Source organism: Sebastes umbrosus, chromosome 17, assembly GCF_015220745.1.
Source record: "Sebastes umbrosus isolate fSebUmb1 chromosome 17, fSebUmb1.pri, whole genome shotgun sequence".
NCBI lineage: Eukaryota > Metazoa > Chordata > Actinopteri > Perciformes > Sebastidae > Sebastes > Sebastes umbrosus.
The window spans coordinates 9019420-9043782 of NC_051285.1; the positions used below are offsets into that span (position 1 = coordinate 9019420).

The 24363-nt window shown below is 40.6% G+C and overlaps 2 protein-coding genes across 2 annotated transcripts in view; both read left to right on the plus strand.

The window, feature by feature from the left end:
- Positions 1-754: 754 nt before the first annotated feature.
- zmp:0000001268 (CYTL1 domain-containing protein) lies at positions 755-3053 on the plus strand. Its single transcript, XM_037748249.1, has 4 exons — positions 755-1257; positions 1629-1673; positions 1944-2090; positions 2765-3053. The coding sequence occupies exons 1-4, from the start codon at positions 1105-1107 to the stop codon at positions 2807-2809; spliced, it is 390 nt and encodes a 129-aa protein (XP_037604177.1). The 5' UTR covers positions 755-1104; the 3' UTR covers positions 2810-3053.
- Positions 3054-6936: 3883 nt separating this feature from the next.
- Positions 6937-24363, plus strand: part of stk10 (serine/threonine kinase 10) — a 54658-nt gene continuing 37231 nt past the window's right edge. The window contains 2 exon segments of the mRNA XM_037748227.1: positions 6937-7376; positions 21586-21750. Of these exon segments, the coding sequence (XP_037604155.1) occupies positions 7215-7376; positions 21586-21750 (327 nt within the window). The 5' untranslated portion in view covers positions 6937-7214.

Consider the following 24363-nt stretch of genomic DNA (forward strand, 5'->3'; position numbering starts at 1 on the left):
TTTGGTACTTGCACTTTACTTGAGTATTTCTTTCTTTTTAATTCCAAATATTACACTTTTTACTCCACTACATTTATTTGTTAACTTACGTTATTATAGTAACGACTATTTGATCCCTGGGGGGAAATTCACAAGCTACTCAGCAGTATTTAAAAATAATAAAAATTAACCCCATCTTTACCGGCTGCAAGATTTAAATGATGTAAACAATTAATTCATTTATAATTATTGTCCAGTATTATATATATATTGCTCTGAAAGGGTCCATTCTGCATAATGAGTACTTTTGGTGATTTTAAATATTTATTGATGCTAGTTCAAGCATAATTTTTACTTGTGGCAAAGTATTTCTACACTGTGGTATTGTTACTTTTACTTAAAGGTACAGTGTGTAGGATTTGGCGGCATCTAGTGGTGTGGTTGCAGATTGCAACCAACTGAGTACCCCTCCACTCACTCCTCCCTTTCCAAGACTGCGGTAACGTGAGCCATCGAGTGCAAAACCATGGTAACGGCGTTCACCTCGCTCAGAGGCCATCCTTACCGTAATAACACTACTTTAACAAAACATGGCGGACTCCGTGAAGAGGACCCGCTCTCTATGTAGATATGAAGGACTCATTCTAAGCTAACGAAAACACAATGATTCTTAGTTGCAGGTGATTATACACTAATGAAAACATAGTTATGAATATTATATTCCATTTCTGCTAATATATCCCCTGAAATGTTACACACTGTTCCTTTAAGTAAGAGATCTGACTACTGTACTTCTGTCTACTACCATCATAGCAAATCTGATTTAAGAAATACCATGAATGAATATTCCTCCCCTTTCTGTGGCAAATTACTAATTTATGTCTTCCCAATATTAAATAGTTTGGACAAAAATCACAGCTCACTCTTTCGAGTCTGCTTTGATTTCTCCATAAACACAAGCACTGTCTTATCTGACACAATGGGTCGTCACTCCTCTACAGTTGCATAATCATTTTGGAGTAAACAGAGGGTGTGTTAAAATCTGTCCACATGCATACGTGGCTGCGTCGGTGACACAAACAAACAAAGGTTCAGTTAGTACAGTACAGTGGGTGTCAGTGAGTCATGGCGATCTTTAACTACTTGTTGCTGGTTTGGTGTTTGGTGCCGCTGGTACTGAGCTACCCGTTCTACCCACCGACCTGCTACACCAAGGTGCTGAACATGGCACTGGAGGTCACCCAGTGGGCCGCACATTTGAAGCTGGGCCATGAAACTGTAAGTCACCTGCTCTGTTGTCACTCTTATAGATTTTTGCTTAAAGTTGTGTTTAATGTCTATTCTTGAATGGTCTTGTTTGTAGGCTATTTTCTATTTTTTATTATCTAGTGTTTTTTATATATTGTATTAAGGACCACATTGGAGATAATACTTATTTTATTCCTTCATTTATTATCTAGTTAACTTAGTTTAACCCCATCAAATCAAACCATTGTATGCTAAATGTGAAAACATTTTATTTGGGTTTAATTTTTTATTAATGTGAGACACCTGCGATTTCGCAGAGTAGGGATTGGTATTAAAACTACATTAGATTGTCCTGCAATTGTTGAATTTTGACACTTTATATTGTTTTTTTTTGCATCCAGAGGTACTGCATGGCTCACATGCCAGATCTCTACCTTGATGTCCATGTAAGTATGACTTCAAATTCCCCATTATTGTAACATTTGTTGATGTTACTAGATTGAAAATGTATTGTACATAATTTGCCTATGGAGAAAGGTAGCCAAAGTCCTGTACTTAAACCCCTCAATCAGAAGAAAATATTTCTGTTTTCTGTTTATCTTTGAGTAATCTCGCTGTCCCAAAATTTTCGACACCATCGTCTATGGTATTTTGACTGAAAACCTCAGCTGTAAATCACACACAGGGACACTAATTGCTACTCTTGCTGAATGCAGAATGCTTGTATGATGTACAAACTGAGGACCTACATCTCCCTGGTGGAAGGCATGCGAGATCGCCGCTGTGCTTACACCAGAGATGTGAGGAAGATGGCTGGCACTCTGAGACAGCTCTTCATCATCATGTCAGAGAAATGTCACGGGGTAAGATCTGAATATGTTGAACACAGTGAGACTCAAATAGTGCCATAAAGCAATTAAGTCTAATTCAATCTCAAATGGAAGCGTAGTGAAAAATCTTTACCAACTCTACCTTTAATGCATATTTTTAAGTCATGTATAACTTCTACTGTATTATTCACAAAGTCTGTACCATTGCAGCTCGACATGAAATAGAAAAGGGAAGAGTTATGAGATGCATTCAAACTGACTGCCGGTTAATGGGTCACTCAGTGGGTCATTTCACCGGATTAAACAGGGTTTATGATGCAGATTATGAAAAACGTTCAGTTCTCTGTGGATGTTTGAGGCTTCTCTCCTCAACTCAGACACATGTGGGTCTGTGGTTAGTTTTCCATAACAGCCTGACGCGACCTGTCTGTGCAGATCAGGCCACCGTGTCTCGACAAAGGGTTAGAGTTAATTCACTTTCACTGCGGTCATCTCAGTAAGCTTCAAAGGTTGAGCTTTAATTAAGGTCAATTACAGTACAGCCTGAGATACAGTAAAAGTTTATACACACATCACATAGATTTATTATGAAGTGAAATTGAGCCGCTTACAACATAGGAAATAAGGATCCTGAATAAAGATCTTATTCAATTATGCATGCTTTACCTAAATACATCTATTTCACCTTTCTTTCTTTTTTTTAATAGGACTTGGTGTTCACGAGCTATGATTGTGCTGCACTGGAGCGCTAACATCCTGGATCCTGTGATCACAATATTACTGTCTGAAAGCAATACAGTCCTTCAATGTACGTTCTTCAAGCATGTGCAATGACTGAAAGTTTAAATCTACGCTGACTGTTGCTTGTGTTACTAAAACTGTATTTTAATCATCTATATATATATATATAATGGGGTATATTGCCACTAGTTATCACATCTTTCCTATGGAATATGACTGAGGAAACATTTCATATAATAAACTTTATTCAAACGCCTTTTGTTCTTCTCATTTAATAGGATGGGCGGGGATAAAATAAAATATAGTACAAAAGCTTGTTAGTGGCTCCATACATCGGACTGTCCAGTCTTATTGAAATTCGTCTTAACTTAATAAAAGCAGTGTCCTTCAAGATCTTTGCTCATCGTCATCCCACGGTAAAAATATTTTGGGCACAAATAAGGCACTATAAAACACGTGTAATTTATAGCATACAAAAATTATAACAAATAATGGACCTCATGCAGCAACATTCTGTTAAATTTCTCTATTTTTTTCTTAATTTTCTGTTAAGAGAAAAAATAAGAGAAGTCAAATCCAGATGCACCAAAAGTTCATAACCATCCAAATCTGCCCTTACCCAGGTGTGCTGAATGATAAATCCCATTGGATTGTAAACTAGTGGCGTGTGACCGATTGTTTTTTTCTTATCTTGGCAAGAGTGCTCTCGACCACTCGTAAAATGTTTTCTTACCTAAGAGAAAAGCAAAATAAGAAACATACTGTAGGTGAATCACAGATTTAAATGGTTACTAACACAATAAGAACAAATCGTGGATACAAACATAAAAAAAGGAAATTTGTTCTTTTATCGCTTCCTGCATGAGGCCCATTATATATCTTTTTTCATCTTATAAGATATTTCATTTACTTGTTCTTATTACTAAAATATTATATAAGACATATACCAGGTGAATCCAGTGAATACAGTATGTTGCATTTTAAAGGATTTTTACAGCAGTACATTTCAAGTGTCCCAGTAAGTCATGACAGTGTGACAGTGAGCCATCATGCATAACACCAGAACCCTGAAACTGAAGCAGCTAAAAGGAATTCAGACATCAATAAATGTATTTAATGTATATTTTCCTCCTGTGATGTGTCAAAATGTCTTCCGCCACAAAAAGTCTATTGTCTGGGCATTTTAGGGTATTTCGAAATCATCATCATCCATCATTTATTGTTGTGTGAATGAAAGGTCAACAGGCACCGACAGTAAGGGATCAAGGTAACATACTGGAGCTGTATTGACCCTTTAATGTTCTGCTCAACTGTTTGGTAGAGCACATTTTGAGTCACTATATCTTATTGAATAATGTGTTGAAGTCTCTACCACTCCGTTTAAGTATGTCACGCTTAAAAAATCCACTAGATGTCGCTGTATATCTAAATAGCTTTTCCTTCAGTTTGCCTTCTTACAGTAAGTTAGAAACAAACTTTTGGTGGTATTTTCAAATGTAGTCACATTTTTTCGACATATCAGAGTCTTTTAAGTGTCAATTAAAGTCTAAAAACATGCTCATTTGTCCTTTTATGATGATGGTAGTAAAGCTAATAACGTAATTAAAGTTGACTATTTGCTACAAAATAAAAAAAAACCTCCTGATCATTCATTGTTGTTAATATGCTACATTTCATGTTATTCCATTATATATATGGAGAAATAATTCAATTTTAACATTCACTGTTGTTTATATAATTTGTTAATATCATATATTTAATGTTATTCCATTATATATTTGATGAAATCATCATAATTTCTGAGATGTTTTTGTAAGTAGCCTACCGTAAATATGGTCAATATCTAGAATAAATACATGGAATTAATGCCAGTACTGGTAATACTACTAATGTCATGGTAACAAATTGACGTATGTTGGTATATTAACCTATTACTAGCATAATAACGGTACATGGTTTATATTTTATTTTTACCATGAAGCGACGTCTCGACCGTTTGGTAAAAAAACAGTACAGTCTGTTTAAAAAAACAAAAACATTGATTATTATTGCACCAAGGACATAAAACATGTTTTTCTTAGTGAGGACATTCAAGTGTTAATTGAGTTGTACAGTTTTGTAGCCATAGGAACTGTACAAAGTATATACACATGTACAACGGTGACAAGTCATTAGTGTTAGGGGATTAGTAGAAACCTCTGTGGGCTTGTGTGGACGTGCATGAGCTTGTCTCTTCACTGTAGGTTCTTCAGGGATTTACAGGAGTTGTGATGAAATCTCTCTCACTTTGTATCGAGAATGCAAAAGTGACATTAGAGAATGTTTAACAAAGTGGTTGGTTAAACATATACTAAAATGGATGAGATAAAATCTCCCCTCATTAAAGTGAAAAATATCATGATAGCTGCTGTGGAAACACGACATGCCAAATTGTGCTTTCCAACTCATTTAATCAGCTCACTGCCACCAATCTTCCTGTCCGTAATTAGTAATGGAGCAGTTAATTGTTTGGCTAATCTTTCCATAGAATTCGGAGAGAAAATGACTCATGCAAATTAGGTGGTAAATGAAGGTCAATGAGTTTCATTCTGATGTGCTTAATGCACTCTGAAGTTCATTGACAAATATAACATCCCCCTTAAATGACAGTACTGATTTGAGTTTGATTTTAATGTGGAATAGTCGCTCTTCAGAAATCTCAGACTTTATCTTACACACATTTTCCTCCTCCACGATAAATGCACATCAGACATGTTGTTCAAAACTATCTTAACCTTCTCCTTCTGTCCCCAAGTTGTACTGAGAGGGTTTCTACCCACTGCAGCTTTAAAGGTCCCACATTATAAAAAGTGAGATTTTCATGTTTTTTTTATTATAAAGCAGGCTTAAGTCCTATATAAATACTGTGAAAATATCGAAACACTCAATCCACAGGGAAATACACACAGCCAATATTCATAAACTCTGCATTTGAAACAAGCTGTCAGGATATCTGCCCATTCGTGATGTCACGATTATACAATATTTAGACCCTTGACACAATTTTAAACGTAAACACTCTAAATGTGTCCCAGTTTATTCCTGGTTGCAGTGTATGTGAATGTCATCAGCTGACAGGAAGTACACATGGACCCAAGCTGTTGCCTAGCAACACAATTCTGTTGCAATTCCGTAAAAATAAGCTAAAACGGAGCGTTTCAGACAGAGAGGGTAAATACAGGCATATTCAGGCTGACAGTATGAGGAAAATAAAGTTGTTTTTTTAACATTACAGCATGTAAACATGTTCTAGTTGAACCACAAAATACAAGTATGAGCCTGAAAATGAGCACGATATGGGACCTTTAAGTAAACTCGAAAGCATTGTACTTGACTTATACTTCTTCCACAATTGTTAAATAAATATGTTACACTTATCTGTTGTGTGTACAGTGTGTCGTTTATGTCAGAATCAAATTAAATCATCACTGTTGTTTACTCAGTGCATTAATGATGATTTTAGGAGGACTAATGGGAAAAAGAAGTTGATAAATTCACTGATGTGAAGGTGTTTGTTCAGGCTGACAGTATGAGGAAAATAAAGTTGTTTTTTTAACATTACAGCATGTAAACATGTTCTAGTAGAAACACAAAACACAAGTATGAACCTGAAAATGAGCATAATATGGGAACTTTAATGGTCTGTTTTCTTCACTCTCAACAGGTAGCAGTTCACTGAGCTGAATGTGCCACTAGAGGGCGCCATAGCACTGCTTGTACAGGTGAAGAACAGGTTAGTTGAGCCAGCATGGAGTTTGAAAAGAGAATAACAGTGACACAGGTAAATTATGATTTTAAAACTACTGATTAAGGCATTTAACATTTTTCAGAAAACTAAACTGTAATGAACTATCCACCCAAAGTCTGAGTCACTAGTTTCACTACAATTATCATATTTAGTAGTGTTGTTATTGGCACAGCTGTTTGAGCTATCTTGGGGTGGACACGCCCAGCACCGACCCGGACATGAAGTCCTTCTACCTCATCAGTGCCATAGTGTGACGGCTGCTTGTTCTTTGAAAGAAACTACATTTCCATGACGGCAGTGGGAGGAGGGGCTGTTTGGGTAACGAGGTGGGGCTTTTTTTTTGGCTCAAGTCAGAAGCAGCAACAAGTTGCCCGGTCAGGCAGGCTGTCAGACAGACAGGCGGTTTCCTCCATCATCAGGTGGTCACCGCGCGTAAAACAGCTCCTAACCGCAGCTTGTGAATGGGATTATGAGCACTTGGTTGTGATGGACGGAGCAAAGTAACTTCTTCTCTCGAAGGCACAAAGTGAAGAGTGTTAAATTAGTATTTAAGTGTGTTTGACGGCCGTGCGTAATGCTCTCCGTGTAGAGCCTTTTTGGAGACTTCTCTTTTGTTTTTACGCTTTTGAATGATGGCACTCGCTAGATTCAGCAAAATCCTCCGTCTGCCTACTCTTGAGATTAAGAAGAAGTTGAAGCAGTATGACCACGTTCACAGGGACATCAACCCGAACGATTTATGGGAGATTATCGGCGAGCTTGGAGACGGTGCGTTTGGGAAGGTCTACAAGGTGAGTGTGATTGCAAAAGACACGAGGCACCTGCGTGTAAACTCGCCGTGTTAGTGTAGTGATACACCCTGTTTGTAGTTCTTAATCAGCTCAAACTTGATTGACAAGTTGCTCACCTGTTTTTGCTCTGTAACACTCTGTTGTGTTAGAAAAGCTTCCTGAATACTTGAGTTTAAATGTTGCTCATCTTTACCTAAACTCACTCTCATGTTCTCCCAGAAACATTATTAGTTTGTCTGTGAAATATTGTAAATTATAAGATAGATAACTTTTTTTAAAGGTCCCATATCGTGCTCATTTTCAGGTTCATACTTGTATTTTGTGTTTCTACTAGAACATGTTTACATGCTGTAATGTTCAAAAAACCCTTTATTTTCCTCATACTGTCAGCCTGAATATGCCTGTTTTTACCACTCTGTCCGAAACGCTCCGTTTTAGCGCATTTTGACGGAATTGCAACGGAATTGCGTTACTAGGCAACAGCTTGGGTCCATGTGTACTTCCTGTCAGCTGATGACATTCACATACACTGCAATCAGGAGTAAACTGGGACACATTTAGAGTGTTTACGTTTAAAATTGTGTCAAGGGTCTAAATATTGTATATTCGTGACATCACGAATGTGCAGAAATCCTGACGGCTTGTTTCAAATGCAGAGTTTCTGAATACGGGCTGTGTGTATTTCCCGGTGGATTGAGTGTTCCGATACTTTCACAGTATTTATATAGGACTTAAGCCTGCTTATAATAAAAAAACATGAAAATCTCACTTTTTTATAATATGGGACCTTTAAGTTATGTGCAACACAATAGAAATGTTTCTTAGAATATATCCTACATGCAGATCACCTGTGTGCATGCTTCACCATCCCAGCATTGCTGAGATTATGACTAATATGTCAACTATGTGGTTTGTCCAGAGTCCTTCTGTAGTCACCTCACCGTAGCTTTGAGTATCACTGAAAAGTTTTTTTGTGGATGAAACCTTAAAACCAAAAAAATAATCGTTCATTGAAGTCATGTTAGTCAAGGATTGTTTACATCTTCCTGCTGAGATCCATTTATTCCTTTTATGAGTGGCTTGTTGAAGTAACTTCTCTTAAATCATCCTAGTTTTAGTAAAAGACACCACTGACTTCTCTTCCTCCAAACATCTGCAGTACAGAAGGTTTAGAAAAACCTCAGAACACACACCCAAGTCTCCCCTCAGCGTGAAGCAGCCAAAGTGACAGTGAAAGCACTCTTCATTAGTTCTTGTCCTCTCCTCTCCAACCTCAGCAGCAGCACTTTTGGCTCCGAGGCGTTATTTAATCTGGATCTGTTAGCCGCTCAGTCCCCTCTGTGAAGCATGGCACAGGCGCTCTGTGTCTGCACTGGCCAGCGGAGCACAGTGAAGGTCTTTGACACAGCAGGGGCCCTCAGTGGAAGAAGTGATGCCTTACCAGAGGTCTGAACAGAACATGTAGTCTTTATTTTAGAGGACTCCACCTTATTTTAGCTATTTCGCTTTCACTGGACAGTACGCGTACAGTGAGAAGGATGAGTCTCAGTGGAATGGTGACTTGTTTGCACTGAAGTGAACAGAAAATAGTTAAATCTCGCTTGTAGCCACAAGTCTGAACATTATGTAAGTTGTCCTATAATGTGCCTTTTGAGCAGAGCGAGCATGTGAGGAGGCCTATGGATATGGATGGTCTTTATGACGCAGAGAAAAAAAACACAAGGTGAAGCATAACATGGAAACAAACAATGCTTTGAGTTAGCTTCTAAGAAGCCGAGGGACTGACTGAACACGAGGTGCTTTCAGTTTGAAGAAACCTTTTAAAGGACCAGTGTTTAACAATTTAGTGTATAATCACCTGAAAATAACAATCCTCGTGTTTTCATTACTTTAGAATGAGCTCTTCATATCTACATAGGGAGCGGGTCCTCTCAAAGGAGTCCACCATGTTACACCGCCATGTACTACAGTAGCCCAGAACCGGTTATGCAGGAGTCTATAACGTAATTCGCCGCCTTTATCTCTCTTACTTCACCATTCACTTCACTACACTGGCTCTGCTCCAAATGGCTCTAGAGAGGGGCCATTCATGTTTTCGCATCGGCCACCGTAGCTCTCCAACACGATTGGCACGCGGGAGAAGCTTAAGTTGGTTGCAATCTGCAACCTCACTGCGAGATACCGCCAGATTCTACACATTGTTCCTTTAAAAGTTGGCTTGTAAATAGGGATTCTTTGAATTTTACAGTGTGGAATCATACACTGTTAAAGGTCCAGTGTGTAGGATCTAGTGGTGAGGAGATTGCAACCAACTGAACTCTCTCCTGTGTGTGAAGCGTGTTGGAGAGATACGGTGGCTGACGCAAAAATGCGAATGTCCCTCTCTAGAGCCATTTGTTGTAAGACTAGCGTAGGTCATTTGGAGCAGAGCCAGTGTGTAGAGTGTTTGTGTTGGTGGGAAGTGAGTGGTGAAACAAGAGTGAGAGAGCGGCGACGGGAGCGGGTCACGTCATCGACTCTGGCCCAAGCAGGAAAAGTTAAGAGTTTGGTTTGCCCATTCTGGGCTACCGTTGCAACATGGCAGATTCTGTGGACAGGACCCGCTCCCTATGTAGATATAAATGGCTCATTCTAAGGTATCGAAAACACAATTCTTATTATCAGGTGATTATACACTAAAGTAAACATACTTATTAATATTATATTCCATTTCTGCCAGTAGATCCCCCTAACTGTTACACACTGGTCCTTTAAACTAAAATTAAAAGGCACAGGTGTTTTGTGTCTTATCGTCGCGTTGAACATGATTCCACTTAAATAATTGGCAAGCTTTCTGACATGTTATGTGTCCCCCACTATTATTTTCCCTTTCTTATACACATGTCAAGCCTCTGCTTTGGTTTCTGTTTCCTCTCCTTGAGTGGGTTGGAGTAGGACAGCTTCACACCTGCATCTGTCAGATGGAGGGGAGTGGGAGCAGATGATGGCCAAGAGAGGAAATCGTGGGACTGCATCAGGGGACGATTTCCTCTCACAGCTCCCGAACCGCGAGAATAATCAACTCGTCTGTGGGAGGGAAAGGTCTCAAGTGGTGAATCGCACATGTTTTTCCGTTGTTAAAGTCTTTGATAGAGCAGGCGGGACTCTGTATCTCTGTCACAAGTGAAATCAGCTGCTTATCAGACTGTTAGGGGCGAATGAAAAGCAGATTTTTTGATGTGTGACATGCAGCGGAAGAGCAGTGCTGATTGTCTTATAAATATAATTATTTTCATTTGCACGTGGCAGGGACCGCCGCTCTTGTTTCCGACGTGTGTCTTTGAGATTAAAAACAGACCTCTTTAATTGTACAGTGTTGGTTGAGAGTACAGAGTGCTCCTGTCAAACGGACTCTCTAAAGGTTAATGTCACCATCGGGAGAATAACAACTCACTTAGTTACATAAGGGGAGCGTTAAGGACAAATCAAGCCGTTGAGTGTGTGTGTGTGTGTGTTTATATCACAGGAGGAGCACTGTAACGGAGGGATCTCATAAAATGCAATATAACCCTCAGTTATCAAATATGTTCTGCTTTATTTCCAGAGTCGTACCATGTAGGTGTAACTGTACTTCTCTGTTGTTGATAGTGCAGATGAGAGGTCACAAAATGATTAACAAGACAGAATTGCTTCACACAATTGGATGTATTTCTTTACTTTACTTTTTCTGATCTTTGCCTAGTCTAAAAAGGATTCACATGAATGTGAGATTGCTCTTTTGGTTAAAGTGCTGAACATTGTTTTGTTTTTTTAAAGGTTCACGTGCCAGAAAGGTTAAGAGCCGCTGGCTTATCGCATTAAATGTTCACATCCTGAAACTCAGACTATTTGCATGAGGAAGTGAAACAATTGAAAATGATTTAACGTGCATGCTTTTTTGATTGAATTCGTTTTTGAGTATAATTCACTAAGAATTCAGATGACAACTTAAATATATAGTTTGGTGTAGATGGTGATGGACAGTTTGGAGAAATATCCATTTAAGCGTACGCTATATTTAGAATATTTTCATCGGTTTACCTTGCCGTCAGACTGCCCTTTCCGACAGGGAACTGAAGCCGTTGTGTCCATCTATGCTCTCGCCAAAGCCACCAGACTCCATTGAAAAAAACTTAATTTTACCTCGCAGGCTGGTGAATCCGAACAAACCAAGAGTATTCATTTTTAAATGTAGGGTCGTCGTGGTGTAAGAGCCTCACGGAAGGAACCCCATGTACACAAACAAGCTGTTGTGGACATTCTCAAGTTCTCTTTGTCACAAGGTTACAGTATCACTGTTCACCATCAGTGTGGTGGTGGTGCCGTACAGTATAGAAAGACATGATGCAGTGTGTTAACAGAGCATTGTTTGCAGTTGTTTGTACATGCTGGCACTCCTCTAGGATTTGTTCAGCCTAGGAACTACATTTCAGAAATGTAGCCTCCCTCTTGGACCTGGTTTAATGAGAATATTTAGCGCTCTTGTCATTGACTAAGAAATGGTCTAACAATGTTTTAACTTTACTAAAGGCTGTTGGAGTTTGGCTTTATGTGAACATGTAACAGATAGATGGCATAATCAGTGTTTTTTTTGAAGTGCAGTCGGTGTTACTTCTAGATTTATGGTGTAAGACCTTGACATACCGCTCGAAATGTTGCACCATGTTGTGCAAACTTTGTCTTTTGCAGGGTCTTCACCGTCATCATGACCACTTGCGTCTCTCTCGTAGTTAAAGTCATAACAAGAGAATGTCTCAGTTCCTGTCCTCCCAGTGTGTCATAGGATGTTTTCTACGCATCTGTCTAGTCTATGCATGCTTGCACTTGTTGGAAAGAGTGTGTGACGGTGTGTATGCGGCTGCCACTGAAGCATGAAACAGAGGAGTTGTATGGTTCCTCTCACTAATTAATGGGCCACGTGCCGCTGAGCACATTGCCCTGCTGCTGCTGCTTCAGCTGGTAAAATGTTTCCATAGACACAAGCAGGTTGTAAGTTGGCGCTCTTTCAAATTCCCATTGTGGGATTAGATCCACTCTTATCTCTGTTGGTCTGTGATGTAAAGGACAGTGAACTTAAACTGCGGTAGAGGACATGTTTGTGTAGAAGTATTGCATTACTCTTGATCAAGATGTGTTTAAATAGCATTTCAGTTGATTCGTGAACAACAACGTGGCTTGTGTGCACAATCTCAAAGATGGGAAAACACTCTTTTTTGTGTGAACTGCGAGCGGCATGGTGTTGTCCATCCATCCATCCACGATCCTTGAAGTGAAAACACACTTTAAATACAGGGTTGTAAAAGGAAAAGACGATAGGTTAGATAGCCAATACACTGTGCAGCAGTGGGTTTAGGGTGCAATATGTTTCGCTTTTAATAGCGTTATCTGTTTTCACTTTCCGTCAGTGGGCTACCTCCAGGGTCTGAAAAGTGCGGACGTGCTTTAAACTTGCATTCTTTCTAATAGCCAGCAGGGGGCGACTCCTCTGGTTACAAAAAGAAGTCTGATTGTATAGAAGTCTACGAGAAAATGACTCTAATTCTGATTAGATTTATTACCTTGGTAAACATTATAAACATGAGTTTATGGTCTCAATCGCTAGTTTCAAGTCTTCTTCAATACAGCATGATGTTCATTTAGAGTCAAAAAGACCATAAAGCACTTTATGCTTTAGGACGTGGCTACCTTGTGACGACATTGTCCATTATTGGGAGTCGTCCGCATTTTCGTCTTACAACTTTAACCCTTTCACAGTGTGTTTTTAGTTCATGAAAGTTAATTATAACATTTTTAGTCACCTGAAAATGTCTTATGCAGAGTTTGGTTGTCCACCCTCTCATGTCACAAAAAAAACAAGATGGTGACGTGACGGCCAAAATGCCGAACTCAAGGCTTCAAAAAGGCAAATCCACAATATTTATTCATACATATTAGGTGCTTACATAAGAAGTAATTTCAGAACACGTCTGGTTTCTTGGGCCTCTGAAGATATTTACCACCAGGCCAGATGTTGCAGGAAACCTGGATTGCTTTATAGCACAGAAAAAAGGATAAGTGTTGTGCTGGTGTGACTTGCATTGACAGATGGTGGAACAAGTGAAAGGCTTATGGAAGAATCCCTTCAAAACATGATTATCCTCTTCTTCACACAAGTGAAAGAGAAACACACTGGGTGTCATCGGTTAGGGGGGAGGTGGCACAGGCTGCAACATCCTCTTTGCAAGGGAAAGCCACAAGGTTTATGTGAAATGCCACAGTCTGTCTTAATTTAGAACATGGCAGTGCCACGAAGACGTACGTTGGAGTGAGACCCTCGTCGTCAGACTCTGGGTCTAATCTCATGGACCAGCTGGGCCCACAGTGACTGATAAGAGCCCTGTTGAGTGGGCGTGGGCTCAGCATGCTGGGAGTCCTCGCGATGACTTTGTTACTGCCACTTTACAGAAAGCCTCCTCTGTGTTCCTACATCTTTATATCCATATATGCTGGTAGTTATGGGCCTATGACAACCTGGAGATTTATTTGTCTCGTCGAGCCAGTCCATCAGGAAATGTTAGAATGAATGCAAGAAGCAGAATAATCCACTTACAGTAGCCATATACCTCTACTTACTCTCAGAGACTTGGTTGGATATTATGTAAAGTTTTTTGTCTTGATGTTTTTCGCTTCACTTTAATTTTTTTGATTTCCCCTCCGTTTGAATTTAACATTGAAGCCTATTGCGTGCCATCCACTTGAAGTTACTTCAGATCAGTTCTAGATCGAGTTACACTGAACAAGCTGGCATCTTGCAAAACCTGTCTTAAGCTTTTGTTTTCGGCACGCTCTAACCCTCCAGTCTGTTGTTCCTTGTACGTTGTTCTGTAAGGAAGTGGATCCTATCCATCATGAGATTCATGCTTTTGAAATGTGTTGCAAGGCCGTGCATGTGAATGAGTGATTTAAAGAAAGCAGTTGTAAGCGTGGGTTAGTTTTCTTTTAAGGCTCTTTGAAGCATTATCACGATTTCCTGCCTCACTGACCTGCTTTGTACTACCACTTTGTACCTCAAGGTTTCAAAAATGGGCTCTTTTTTTTGCAGTGTTGATCAACACTTTCACATCCTGCAAAGACTCATTGCTCTCTCTCTCTTTGGGTGTCGGTTATGTGCTTCTCGCCCAGTGAATGCATACATTCATGCTTTCTTGCAGTCAGCCGGTTGTGCAAGAGAGGAAGAATCTTGTTGCGTGATTTGCTAGAAGCCACACACTCATGCATTACGTTGTCTTTGTCTATTAGTCAGAAGTGTTTTAGTCACCTTCATTCGCAGTAGGTTTTGAGTAAACAAAGATCATTCTCACTTAAAGGGGACGTATTACGCTTTTGTGCTTTTCCCTTTCCTTTAGTGTGTTTTGTAGGTTTTTTTTTGTGCATGTAAAACTCCTGCATAGTTACAAAGCCCAAAGTCCAGGCCAAAGGGAGTTACTTTCTCCCACATAAACACTGCTCCTGAACTGCCTGAAACACCTTGAATGAAGTCCTGCCTTTTCTTCCGTAACGTGGTGATGTCACCAAGTAATACATTTGCATTAAACCTGCCTAGCGGCTAGTTTGGCACGCCCTCAAACAAAGCTAGTTATAGCGGAGCTGGAGGGGAGTCAGAAGAGTTTGGTTCGGTTAACCAATCACAACAGTGGGCCAGCTGACCAATCAGAGCAGACTGGGGTTTTCGAGAGGGGGCGGGGCCTGAGCTCAAACGGAGCGTTTCAGACAGAGGGAGAAAAGAGGTGCTTTAGCACAATCGGTGTGCGAAAAATAAAGCGTTTTTCGAACATTAAAGCATGTAAACATGTTGTAGTAGAAATCCTGAAAATAAGCATAATAGGTCCTCTTTAAAACAACTGAACTCTTTAGTTTGTTAGCAAATACATCCCTAGCCCTCAAAAACAGACCACTGATCAGTCAAAACAAGTTTAAATCTACTTTAGGGTACCTCTTCTAACAACCGCCCTAACATGGTATTCTGGTTGCTTTTCCTTTAAAAAAAAAAAAAAAAAAAAAAAGGTAGTCAGTCACACGGGAGAAAACCCCATGTTGCTATAAAAATATTGTGACATCCATGTGTAGCCACTTGCATGAACGCCGGCTTTGCTGCCATCGGTGTGGATGTTTACATATGAAACTTGTTTTTGGACTTTTGCCACTGGTATAGCACTTTTTTCTTGATATACCTTACACTGTAAAATTTACATTTTAGAAACAATCAAAACACAGTGGCATGTCTTGTAAAACAATTTGAGGCATGAACACAAAGAAGTAAATGGGCCATGCTGTTTTTTCTAGTTAACAAGTGCTGATATCAGGGTGATATAAATAATATATAAATGTTATATATTTATTTATTGTTACATAAATAGTTTTTTTTATTTTTGTATACACAGTCCTACCGTATTTTTAGGAGAATATCTATAAAATAAAAACTTTTCAATTATTTCTTTTCACCTAATAATGCAGAGGAGTTGGGGGGGACTTTTTTCAGCCCTGAGTAGTGTCTGCAGGAGTCCCTCACAAGCTGCGTACAGACACAACAACCTCCACCGAGAAGTGGTCTTTTAGTGAATGACTCAAACTGAAACTGTAAAAGTCAGTGAGGCATGTAACCCCCTCCACAGTGGAAATTAAGTCCAGGATTCTTTCTAAAAAGTGTTTTTTTTATGGCTTCCTATTGTCTCTTGCTCAAGTGTTGACAGTATGCCACTTCTCTGACACAGTTGTCATTGAACCCTGCCTAAAAAAACACTTTTTAGATGTTAGAAACAAAACAGTTGTAGCTGTTAACATGCATCACTTGTGCACCTTGTTCCTCTGATTGAGAGATCATCACTTCCACGGGCGTCTGCTGTCATAAGTGAGGTTTTAATAGCTGCCGTCACTGTGTAGGAGCAGAGAGAACCACATTCCTGTTGGCAGACACATGGGGAGAGCCTACAGAGGAGGGGCAGGGTTACAGGTTTATGACGGGGCAAAGGTCTAACACACACACATTCCCCTGATGGGACTTGTGTGCATGTGTGTTTGTAGAAACTATAACAGCGTATGCAAGCCGAAATTACACGTCAGCATGTGGTATGTTCATCAACCTGGAGGTGACTGAACCCAGGGGAAGATCTGTGTTATCGGTTACAAGAGGTCGTCTGGTCCATTAACTGTTCCTCATTCTTTTCAACATACAGTCGAAATGGGGCAAATACTCCTTATTTGTTATAAAAGTAATAAAAAAAAAAATGATGTTAAGTTTCATTTCAGGTTATTTACAGGCTTAAAACTTCTGTTCCATTTTGAGTTTGATCCAGCGCTGTACTTTTAAGCTGACACACCCACAGTAATGATTAATGTCCCAGTCAACACCGTATTAAACATTGTTATTCCCAGCGTGATCCATTTTTTAAAAGACCGTGTGTCTGAATACCAAATGACACACAATGCTGGGAGTGTGTGCTTTTATGTGTGTGTGTTTGCTCAGTCTGCCAGCACATACAGTATGTTTGTATGCGAACACATGGGTCAGTGACATCTGCTTTCTCTAAAGCTCTTCTTGAGCGGCAGCTTGCGGTGTGTTTCCCGGTCATGGATTGTGGCCTTCAGACAGAGTGTTACTGAAAACAGATGGATAAATAATATACATGACAGACGAGGGGAGATATATACAGGCAGGGATGACAGACAAATTTGGGGAGGGAGACAAAAGATGTGCAGTGTGGCATGCAGACAATGAATGATGAGGCAGGAGGGGAGAGAGGTGAGAAGGACATATGTTGCAGTAAGAGGATTTGAAAACTGGAAAACAAGATGGAAAAAAAGCGAGATTATACACGGGGTATATGGCAAAAAATGCAAACAGATGGATGGTTGAGAGAAAAGCATCATGAAAATAGAAACAAAGCAGAAAAATTAAGGTGTTGGGTATAAATCCCAAGGGGTGGGAATCACCAGAGGCCCCATGATAAAATATTGCATGTTGTCTAATAAGAAATCATATAGAGTCATTTGCTACAGTCGGCCACATTAAAAAAAGGACTTGATGTACAATGGCATTTTAACATTTTGGTCTTTTTAGGCAATTTTGTTGAAGAGCGCGAGGGTGTCTGTTTTTCTGCCAGGTTCGGTCCTCTAGGTAATCCTTTTGCACTTAACCTACATGAAATCCAAGTCACTAATGAACGGGAAAACGGCCAGGAAGAGAGCGAGTGAAAGCGAGAAACGAGTCATTCTGATCTCCATGGAAACCAGACCCCAAAACAGAGCCAAAGACTGTTGTTGTCCTCTGGAGGAGAGTTGGAGAGAGTGGAGAGTCAGTGAAACGTTGTTTTCTCATGGGATGGCTACAGCAGCTACAGTATGCAGTTAACTGTATTCACTTCTGTGGCTGTGAATGGTTATTATGTAATTATTTAGAGTGTTTTTCTGTATAACTCGCTGACATCTGCCGTCTCTGTGTGCCGTTTTCTTGTCACTTCTTTTTGTCAGACAAATTGAGAATGATGTAGGTGCCTTCTGGGCCAACTGGTAACAACTCCTGTAATCCCTCTAAAACTGGAATTATCCCTCGTAAACCTTTCTTTTGTACTTGTATGTACTTGTATGACATTGACTTTTTCTTTTTCGTTCCCATTTTGAACTCCCCACCGGAGTTGAATCAACCAATCGACGTGGCGTTGACATTTTGAAGGTGCGACTGTGCACGTCGGCTCCTCTACGGTTACCCATAACACCCCTCTATGCGTAGGTTTGCAGAGACGTTTACGTGCATCTTTGGAGAAGCATATTTTCAGCTTTCCTCAGACGTGTCGTGTGGCAGTCGTAGTTGTAAAAGTAGAAGAAATGAACCTTAAATGTCACTAATCTGACCCGTCAGTCAGTTGGACAGGAACTTGTATTTGATGGGAGTGGCTGCTGCTGCTGGACTTTTCACCGTTGTTCCGATTAAAGCAGATGATGCCTCCTCCGGCAATTACTTCTCTCTTGTGTACATACCGAAGCACGCTCAAACATATACACACACTTGTGCATTGATGTCAGACTAGCTTGTAGGAAGTCAGGAGGTCCCATGTGAGACACAATGAGGCGTTTCAGTGTAATTTCCTCCCTGTGCGGTGTATACACTCGGTACGGTGCACACGTAAATAAACACGCATGTTTGCATACTATACTTGAGGACCCTTGACGCAATACGTTCCCCGCGCCCTGCGCAAAAAAGGCACCACATAAATGAGGCACGAGGCTGTTCTCTCAGTCTGCCCTCTTTGTCCACTCCCCCAACCATCTGAAGGCCAGAGTCACATTCCTCAGCTTTGTTCCCACTGAGATGTAAAGGTGTGTGTGTTTGTGTGTGAATGCCCTTTTGAAGCCGGGTCAGGGGGGGATGGTTATTGAAAAAGTTAAGAATATGTTTATATTTGTTCACAGGTATTACTGAGCATGAAAGTTGATAACATCTGTTAAAGATGTTCCGATACCATTTTTTCTTCCCGATATCAATATCTGAACTTGGGCCGATACCGAGTACCGATCTGATACCAGTGTGTTAAAAACACGTCACTGTTTTACTGGTGGGATTTTCCAGTGTAAAATATTGCTATCTCTGGCTAACGTTACATTCTTGAGATTGACGTGATAGCCGATCGGTGTATAGACTCGTGTACTCGCCGATTCTTGATCCAGCATTTTAGTCTGCATCTGAGGCATTTCTGGCACTGCTGTCGAAACAACTCTCACTTGTTCACATCATTTTGATGTGTTGGCAGACATTCATATCTCTGTGTTTTCTGTGAAGCCAGTGTTCCACTGGAAATAATGGTGATGTAAACCCCCAGATTCAACATTACAATACTCCTACTTGTTCAGATGTACAGTAAGTCAGCCATCATTTTATTGGTCGGTAAATCTGACACATAATGAGAGACACAAGAGGAGGAAATTATGAGGACGGCATTTGTTTCGTGGAGAGATGCACAGACAGTAGTTACAGTTCTGGGACAGATAACATGGCAGCTTTACTATAAGTACCTAGTCTTGTTAGTAGGGGTGTAAATCGTGATGAAATTCCTCACAATACGATATTATATTGATTCTTTGGACACCGATACGATATTTGCTGATATCATAAAGTCTGCCACGATACGATTTTGATTCAATTAAGGGGTCAGCGATCGATATGCAACGATATCATATGCCTATTTAACACAATCAATTACATTTATATCAGCTATCAAAAAGCAACAAAAATATGATTTGACAAGTTCATTACTGAACTTTTAAATGAAAAAATGTTTGTTTTTTAATAAAAAAAAAATAACAGACCTCCTATTCATTGTAAGAGTGCCGCATTTCTCATGTTTAAGCACTGTTTGAATGTTTAGGAAGGAGGTGCATGGGAATTTCAAAATAAAGGCGTATCTTAAAGATGACAGTGTTATATATTAAGTGTCTTTTAAAGATACATTTGAAGTATGTATAGAGCTTTTTCTTTGACCGAGATGGCAGAACTTCAACAAACATACAGTAGGTTTATAATACTGTACAGTACCAATGGGTCTGTAGCCATTTCTACTGGAAATCAGACCCCAGGCAGTGAGTTTGTGGAGGCTGACCGTGTTGGAGCGGGCGGGGGGCGAATAGCAGAGAGCTGAGATGTTAACAGAGGAGTGAAAGTTTCTGGTGTCTCCGCGTTTACGGTCGAGGCTTGTTAACCGACTGACTGATGGTTTGATGGCAGTAGGAGACGTCCTGTTGACTCACACTGTGGGTTACCCTGGTGCGGAGGCGGCTCGGCTCCTCTGGAGCTCTGTTTGACAAACACACACACACACACACACACTCACACATAGTCACGGTGAACCGGGATGAGTTAAAGAGCGTGTGTTGCAGGCAACGAGCCTGTTCTGTTTGTTCAGATGTTTTCCCACAGCCCCTGTTAAAGCGTGGAGACATCAGACCCCCGCCGAGCTGTTTAGTCTGTCATGTTTCTGCAGGTCACTGTGTGGACACGTGCACATGCACTCCTCCATTTGTCACCGTGACATATCACTGTCGAGACATATTTTCTCATTCATGCATCAACTTTCACACTCTCATTATTGTTCCTCTTGATCACTTAACAACCTGTTGCATTAACCTTCAGGTGCTTCTAGCTTCTCTTTCTAGTAGGGGATGTACAAAACACTGCCTTACTTTCTAGAGAGATGCAACTGCGTAATTGTTTATGAAACATTTACAGTATAGATACTTTGGTGGAATCGTCTTTAGTCAGTTCATATGATGCGACATTGTTGGAGGTTCCCAACAGTGGCGCAGCATGGATCACCGCCTCTGTTTTCAACTCTATTTTAAGTTGTCTCCGAGTCTCGTCTCCGGTCGTACTTTTGCAATCACCACCCTTAAGGTGTGGTTTTGTCTGCAGGCTCACATTTATGTCTCGTTTACCCACAAAGTCCCATCAGTCAGCTTTTGTCTCTTACACAAGGATGAACATCATGTTTGGCGCCTTGTGCTCCACCCTGAGTCACCCGATGGTTTGGGTGTTTTGATGCTTTCCAGAAAAGGCACTGAACAATCTCCTCATGTTTACGTTTGCTTCCCTTTATTACTCAGTATTGCTAGGAATCTGTGTCTGAGTCTGTGTGTGTGTCTTAGTTTAGCCACACTGACACTTGACGCTTTTGTGGTTCCTCTTCTTTTTTTTCCCCCAGTTGCTCAGGGAGGGTGTGGTGTTTCCTTTCCTGTTTTGTCTCTAAATGTTAGTTAGTCAACATTTTAATTGCACTCCTGCGTTTCTTGATGTTTCGGGTTCCCCTTTTGGCTTCCCTTTTGGCGGTTGGCAGAGTGATAGGATAGTTTGATTTTGATATTTTCCACCTTTTACTTAAAAAATTGAAGGCAGAAATGTTAACTAACGGCATGATCCATTTTCTTCACACCCCCGTTCTATCACACAGCCACACCCTGTATCTCCCCCCCTATTCATATTTATGGTGGAAGTTTTAGTGATAGAAAACGCCCTCTCTGGTGACGGGAAACTCTTGAATTCATAGGATTATCACACTGAAAAAAAACATCCTTTATTTACTTTTGCAGAGTAAATAAGAATCAATCAAACAGGCGTGTCGTTACTCGTGCATGTTGAATTGAATGTTGTATTTCTGTGTCTCTTCAGGCCAGGAGCAAGGAGACGGGAGCTCTGGCTGCGGCCAAAGTGATCGAGACAAAATGTGAGGAGGAGCTGGAGGACTACATCGTTGAGATCGACATCCTGGCTAAATGTGACCACCGCTACATCGTCAAGCTGCTTGACGCATTTTACCATGACAACAAACTGTGGGTAGGTAACACAGGAATCTGGTTTAAGACAATTAGCTGTAAGTGTAAACCACAAACTTTTCAACCCTTCTCTCTTCCTGTTTCACCTTTCCTTTTACTGAAAACGCTCCACACTGATCACCGTGTTTGCACATTTTAGCACTTACACTTAGTTTAGAAGTATGCTGCTGCGTGGGAACACTGAGGTCAAGGCTACTGGTGTATTAGACTGGTGCATAATGTACCAAAGGGACCTTATCTGCTGTCCACACTGATACCCTCCTCACTAGATATATCCTTTCCACCGTGTCGAGGAGTTTCTGTCTCCGTCCACCCAAGTTTTCTTTGCAACCTTTCCAAACAGCCACAACACACACAAACCTGAAATCAGCGGGGAAGTAGAAAAACAGATCTTTTAACCATGTTGGCAGGCTCATGGGATGTTTCATTTCAGTCTGAGACTGCCTTGTTGTTTTTTAGTGCAACAGTATCTCATCCAGAGTATATTTCTCCTACATATGAAAGCTCTGTTGAATAATAAAGATAAGAAAAGCGGATTGCCTAAATGGGGATGACAGAAGACCCCCCCCCTCCCCCCCAGGGTGACGTAATACATCAGAAATGACCCAATCCTCACCCTGATGTTACAACAAGAATGAAGATTGATTTCAGTTCAGTGTTTTCTGCTCTCGAGTTATGTTCCCTCGCTGCACTCGCTCTCTGGGTCAAGTGTTCAACTCCCTCTGTAATCTCCCAGTCTATCGGGCCAAGAAAAATAATAGTGACCTCATGCTGGGGCACGACCTTGAATATCTGAGGAATTACAAGGCAGCGTTAAGGCTAAAGATAGTTGTGTGTGTAGTGGATTATAAATGTAAGATTTAGAGTTTAGATTGAACAGATCTTTTATTTCAGTATGCTCCCTTCTTCAGTTATTACAACAATAGTAATTGTTCAACATATCTATGCATGAAAAAGACTTATGGTTTCACACAGGAAATGAACACCAGTTTCCTGGGTGAAAGTCTGGTGTTTTCTCACCCACACGTCCACCCCGACCTCCTTATGCTGCATTAGCCGCTATTTATATTTCCTGGTTCACGATTGCGTGAATTACACACACATTTATTTTGTGTGATATACATGAATTACAGTGCATTGCTTTTTCGTAGGTATAGCTATGAACAGTGTATGAGACCAGCCTGCGTTGTTAAGTACATTGTTAAAGTTGAAAGATGTAAGATTTCAGCCCTGGCACACCTGTGGTTCCCATGGTAACAGCAAGTGCGGTTTAGTACGACAGCAAAAACACTCTTTGAGCAGATACTTTGTCAGAAAATTACAGCAAGAGCCGTATCTGTTTACAGCTCTGCCAAACAAGCTCACGTTGTTTTAATAAAGAAGTCAGTCAATAATAGCTATAATCTGATTCCATGCCATGCACAGCGTGAGTAGTCTTTAACACAACAGCAGGGCACCGTAAAGTTAGTCACCTTGCTGAGAAGTGGAGACCTGTGTCTAACAGCTCCTTGTGGCTGCGGCTTTTTCTTCTATTACTCCCTTGCAAAAATGAAAAATGGGCCACCGACTAGGGCTGGACGATTTCGAAAAAATATCTAATCGGGATTATTTTGACTGATATTGCGATATGATTTGCGATAATAGAGGGAACAATCATTGTTACATTGTAATGCTCATTTTCATTCAAGAATTTGCCATCTCTGCCTATACACACATGCTATGCCACAGCCCCAGAGCAGAGCTATAGTCGTGGTTGTGTCGGCCATAGCTGGAATTCCTGAGTGTGGAAGGTGAACGTCCTCCATCAGTCAAAGCCTGACTGTCAGACTGTGTTAGTTTGTGCTGAAAAGTAAAATGTGCAAACATCCCTTCCTGCAGCGTTTATACCACAGACTTCCTGTGTGTGTCTGTGTGGCTTCAGACTATCAACCTTTACTATCTCACTTCTGAGCTGTGCTCAGATACTAATGGTTTCTTTTAGATTTTACACATCATAACTCAATCTCTTCAAAAATGTTATTCAGCCTGTATTTTAAGAGCAACCAACTTTTCTGGTTTAGTATAGAAACTCACAGCGGATAAAATGGACATATGAGCATCCGACCAGCAGCAGAATAACAAGCTCTGTACCTCTTTGCTATGAGTGTGTCCGCTGGCCTCAGGATCTCAACAATTAGCCCAGTGGTTGGTGGTCAGGCCTCAGTAACCTCCGGTTGGGTGGACTGGGCAGGGGTGAGATGATGCATTCCAGTACCGACCCACCCGTTCTGCTTTCTACTGAGTAAGAGAGGAACAGATGAAGAGAGAGAGAGAGAGAGAGAGACAGTGAGAGAAGGGCTGTTTGTTCCCGTTCAGGAACAATCTGGTCTTGAGGCTAGAGGGGCAGCCAGGCCCACAGCGTGAGAAAAAGAGGGCCTTTAACATGGGGACGAGACTGCTGACATCAGCACACTGAGAAGAACGAACAGTGAGAGAAAGAGAACAGATAAACAGATGAAAAGGAGAGACAATAAACACAGAGGAGAACTTACACTCACCATTTAGAAGCATAGTTAAGCCTGTCTGATTAAAGGGTTTGTTTAGCCAAATGACAAAAAGACACACTTAGCTTTAT